Here is a 5,833-nt window from a genome sequence, read left to right as displayed (position 1 = left end):
TGTAACAACACAAATTGTAGAAATGACCACCACAGGAGGGATCTGAATGAATTCTATTCGAACATAATCTCCGCTATGCTTGCATCGGGCAGGGCTGCCTATAGATTTCGTCAAGGTAATTCTCGTAATATACCTGGATGGAATGACTTGGTTAAAGATCTGTATACATACTCACGCGAAATGTTTTTATGTGGCCTTAAGCACTACAGATTAAATGAAAAACAACTAAGAGCCGATGCAATATCTAGAAACTTAGAATCTGGTGATTATCCTCGTCTTTGGAAAGATATCCAGTCCTTAAATCCCAAAACTGAAAGGCTATTACAGAGAGTACGGGAAGCAGTCAGAGACGAGGCTATCGCAAGTATGTGGGGCGATCACTTCAACAATATCCTGAATTGCATAAATGATCAAGATTCCCGAAAGGATGTAGATAACCTCCTTACTGATAACATTCAATTTAATTTTGCAGACCGTATTACGCCAGGTAACATCTGCGATGTCATAAGCAGCCTACCTAATAATAAATCGCCCGGCTGTGATGGTCTTCCCGCAGAGGCTTTCAAATTCTGCCATCCGATAATTTACATTTTACTAGCTGCCCTATTCAATGCGTGCATAATTCACCAGTTTCTTCCAGACTCCCTACTCTTAGTTCACTTGATACCATTAATCAAAAACAAGCTGAGGGATGCAGCTGACCCTGGTAACTACCGGCCGATTGCAATCACAACAATCGCATCGAAGATACTTGAGTCTGTTCTTCTAGTGAGACTTCTCCCCTTTCTACACTCCACTGACAACCAGTTCGGGTTTAAAGTAAACCACTCAACCGACACCTGCATCTACATAATGAAAGGATTGCTGAACTACTACCTATCATCAGCCTCTCCTGTTTTCCTTTGTTTTGTAGATGTGAGAAAAGCATTTGACACAGTAAACTACATGAAGCTCTTCCTGAAGCTGCATTAAAGAGGCACACCCCTATATCTAATTGGCATTTTACATTGCTGGTTCTCCACGCAGCAATTCTGTGTCAAATGGGGTAACGTATTATCGTACACCTTCGGCTCCCTAAACGGGCTTCGGCAAGGGGTCATTCTCTCTCCATACTTATTCAATACATACACAGATGCCTTGAATGTCAAACTGAACTCACTCCCAATCGGATGCACTGTCAATGAAACAAATATAAACCACCTCTGTTACGCCGACGATATGGTTCTGATTTCCCCATCAGTGCATGGTCTCCAACGACTCATCGACACTTGCCGCATTAATGCAGAGGATTTTGATATAATTTACAACGAAACCAAGACCCAGTGTATGTCGCTGCTCCCGAGATCGCTTAAGCATATTGCAGAACCACAAATTTTCCTCAGAAACCATCGGCTGGAATTTGTGCACGAATTTCCGTATTTGGGTCACATTAGCACCGACTACCTAAAAGATACTGCTGACATTGAACAGAGGCATCGTAAACTATGCGCAACCGGCAACATGATTGCAAGGAGGTTTGCCTTCTGTCACCGAGACGTGAAACTGCTGCTCTTCCGTATCACTGTAGTGCACAATGACATTCTGAAACGCCTCACAAACACTCCCCGCTACCACTCCGCCACACAGATGTTCATAGAAAACCACCTGGACAATTTAAAAATCATTGTAAGGCGAACAATGTACAGTCTGGTCACCGAGTGAAAACAGCAGCAACTCGCTCATACAAAGCATCCGAAGGAGTGAAGCAAGAAGAAGATCTAAATTGTGGGAAAGATGGGAAGGATGATAGGCCTTTATCCCTCAAAGGACTTAATCTCTGTATTGGCAAGATGTCAATCTGCAGATTCTGTCATTATTATTATATTTATTGCTGATATTTTACTCTTTCATTATTACTGTGAATACTAATAGTTAAAGTTTTTTTTTTTTCATTCAATTTTCGTATTTAGTCCTCGGAACCTGACTACTGTGACCACCTAAGGTCTCTAGTTGAAATTTAAGTTATGTAATCTGTGCACTAACTGTTATAACTCTCAATGCATTTTTTTCTTACCAATATTATTACTGTTATTACTAGTATTATGATTACTATCTTTTATGCTACCTCAGCTATTTTGTGGATAATTACCGATTATTCATTTTTTATCATGTCTCATCTATCTAGATTGTGTATGTTACTGTCTGTATTTTGTATATTCCATGTATATGGCCCTGAGCTGAAATAAAGGATATTATTATTATCATTTTTGCTATTCTGTTCAATACAGCAGATGCTCGACCAGTTAGCTACTCATGATTACAAATGATAAGATAGAGAGAGTGCGGAAAAGATATTGCAATATCATTATCAAAAGACACGGTGGATCATTATTACTTGCATATATATATATATATATATATATATATATATATATATATCGAGCTACAATGTCCTTTAATATCTAATTCGCTCTACCTCGGAATTAATTTATTTTCATATATGCTTAACCGAAGAGGAATTTTTTTTTCTTTTTTTTCTCGATAATAGACTTGCCTGGACCAGGGCGCGAACCCATGGATCCTTTCAAATCCAGGAACGTCAGTGAAGCTTTACCTACTACACTACTGCGAGAGGCTAAAAGTTCATGTCGCCTCTCACCCTCAAATACCTTTCGCGTGCAGGTAATAGTTGGTTTGGAGACAACATCAACCCACCTCGACCCCGGTAGCATTTGTAGTGCTTTTGACAGCACGTAGCCAATCTATGGCATATCCACATTTCCGTGATTCATATACATAAATCGAGCTACAATGTCCTTTAATATCTAATTCGCTCAACCTCGGAATTAATATATTTTCATATATGCTTACCGAAGGGGATTTTTTTTTTTTTTTTTTATAATAGACTTGCCTGGACCAGGGCGCGAACCCATGGATCCTATCAAATCCAGGAACGTCAGTGAAGCTTTACCTACTACACCACCACGCGATGGCTGAAAAGCTCATGTCGCCTCTCACCCTCAAATACCTTTTGCGCGCAGGTAATTAGTTGGTTTGGAGACAGCATCAACCCACCTCGACTCCGGTAGCACTTGTAGTGCTTTTGACAGCACGTAGCCAATCTATGTCATATCACTTTTTCCGTGATTCATATACATATATCGAGCTACAATGTCCTTTAATACTAATTCGCTCTACCTCGGAATTAATATATTTTCATATATGCTTAACGGAGTCGAGGTGGGTTGATGTTGTCTCCAAACCAACTAATTACCTGCGCGCAAAAGGTATTTGAGGGTGAGAGGCGACATGAACTTTTAGCCTCTCGCGGTGGTGTAGTAGGTAAAGCTTCATGATGTTCCTGGATCTGAAGGCTCCATGGGTTCGCGCCCTGGTCCACGCAAGTCTATTATCGAGAAAAAAAAAATTCCCCTTCGGTTAAGCATATATGAAAATATAGTAATTCCGAGGTAGAGTGAATTAGATATAAAGGACATTGTAGCTCGATATACGTATATGAATCACGGAAATGTCATATGACACATATATATATATATATATATATATATATAGATATAAATATATATATATATATATATATATATATATATATATATATATATATATATATATATATATATATATATATAACTGAATCACGAAAGTTAAGAACGTGATAAAATCCATAAATAAAGATATATGCCACGAAGGAAAATAAACAACGTATATACGTATATGACTGGTAAAAAATGTTCTGTTACAACAGAATTCCATCTAATAAAAGGAGCCCATAAAACGCGCCAAATATGAGAGAGAAAATACTATTAAATTTCAGTTGGTCTGCTGAAGGGGAGGGAGACAGCAGTCTTCTTGAAATATAGTCTTTTCCTTCTCTATATTTTAGCGTTTTTTATGGCCTTCCGTTCTTTATTTTCCTTCGTGGCATATATCTTTTATCTATCTATCTATATATCTATCTATATATATATATATATATATATATATATATATATATATATATATATATATATATATAGATATACATCGATATATATATATATATATATATATATATATATATATGATATATATATATATATCTATAGATATATATATATATATATATAGTATATATATATATATATATATATATATATATATAGATATATATATATATATATATATATATATATATATATATATCTATATATATATAGATCTATAGATAGATATATATATAAAAATATATTATCGAAATATACGATATATTTATAGAGTATATATAATAATATTTAATCATAAATATATATATATATATATATATATATATAGTATATATTAACGAATATGTATATATATATATAAATATATATTATAGTAGATAGATTTAAATATATATATGTATATAGAGGATATATATATATATAAATATAATATATATATATAGTCTATATCTATATATATATATATATATAGATATATATATAGTATATATATATATACTATATAATATATATATATTATATAATTATTACAATTATATATAGATATATAATATATAGGATTTCATATAGATAGATATATATATATATATATTATATATATTATATAATTAATATATATATATATAAGATATATAGATATATATCTATATAGATATATATATATATATATATATATATAGATCATATATATATATATACATATATATATATATATATATATATATAGGATATATATATATATATATACATATATAGTATCTAGATATATATATATATATATATATATATCATATATATCTAGATATCTATATATAGTATATAAAATATATATATATCTATAATATATATATATATATACTTTCGTTTGGCCTTGATTTTTGTTTACCTTCCTACAGACCTAAGTATGCTGATTTTTACTTTCCTTTTGAAATGCTGTTTCAAAGACTCAAGGGTTTGAATCTGGTTAACGACTTAAGTTGCTTACAACATAAATTATCTTTCTTGCTGCATAAGACCTATACGAAGTTGAAAGTGTCTTGGACCCCGTTCTTTAAAAAAGAGGATCTGAATATACTAAAGAATCTTGGTAAACGTGAAGATCTGATCATTTGCAGACCTGATAAGGGTAAAGGGTGTGCTACTGCTTAATAGCAGGAATATATGATAAGGTTAATCTCATCCTTGCAGATAACTCCAAATTTCAGTCTCTCGGTGAACCAAATTGTTTTTTAGAAAATTTATAAGAGGGAGGATAAAATTAACCGATTCTTAAGAAAATTGAAAAATGAGGGTATTTTAGATGAAGCCACCTACCAAAGACTATTAGTAACAGGCTCTTCATTTAGTATATGGTCTCCCTAAAATACACAAGGATGGTGTCCCATTAGACCTATTATGGCAGCATACATAGTCCAGCTTATTCAATATCTAAATATCTTGTTAATTTACTTAACGATTTTGCTTATAACCAGTTCACACTAAAAAATGGATATGAGTTTCAAGAACAAATAGTTTTACAGGATGGTGATCTTCATATGACCAGTTTTGATGTAGAATCTCTCTTTACAAATGTTCCTTTAAACGAAACTATTAAAAATATTTAGATAAAATTTTTTTACGAAGATCATGTAACTTTTAATGGTTTTAACAGACAACTCTTCAAGACGCTTCTTGAGCTTTGCTGTGCAAGACTCTATGTTTTTGTTTTTTAACGTCAACTTTTCTCACAGGTCGATGGAGTTGCTATGGGTTCTCCTTTGGGACCTGTTTTTGCTAACATTTTTATGTCTTCTTTAGAGGAAACTTTTTTAACAAACTGCCCAGATGTGTGTAAGCCCACATACTATAGA

At 32.9% G+C, this 5,833-nt stretch overlaps 1 protein-coding gene across 1 annotated transcript; it reads left to right on the top strand.

The window, feature by feature from the left end:
• The first annotated feature begins 1,218 nt into the window (after positions 1–1,218).
• Positions 1,219–2,736, top strand: LOC135225258 (uncharacterized). Its single transcript, XM_064264588.1, has 2 exons — positions 1,219–1,665; positions 2,662–2,736. The coding sequence occupies exons 1-2, from the start codon at positions 1,219–1,221 to the stop codon at positions 2,734–2,736; spliced, it is 522 nt and encodes a 173-aa protein (XP_064120658.1).
• Positions 2,737–5,833: the final 3,097 nt, after the last annotated feature.

The sequence above is a fragment of the Macrobrachium nipponense genome, chromosome 13 (genome assembly GCF_015104395.2).
Source record: "Macrobrachium nipponense isolate FS-2020 chromosome 13, ASM1510439v2, whole genome shotgun sequence".
In the NCBI taxonomy this organism is placed as follows: Eukaryota; Metazoa; Arthropoda; class Malacostraca; order Decapoda; family Palaemonidae; genus Macrobrachium; species Macrobrachium nipponense.
The sequence above is the reverse complement of the archived record's forward strand: the minus strand, read 5'-3'. Positions and strand labels throughout refer to the sequence as shown.

Excerpts from the sequence above, each read along its gene's own strand:
- LOC135225258 (XM_064264588.1), top strand. The coding sequence starts at position 1,219 with ATGGTTCTGATTTCCCCATCAGTGCATGGTCTCCAACGACTCATCGAC. Across the intron at positions 1,666-2,661 it reads TGGACAATTTAAAAATCATT|GTAATAGTTGGTTTGGAGAC; the intron begins GTAAGGCGAACA and ends TTTCGCGTGCAG.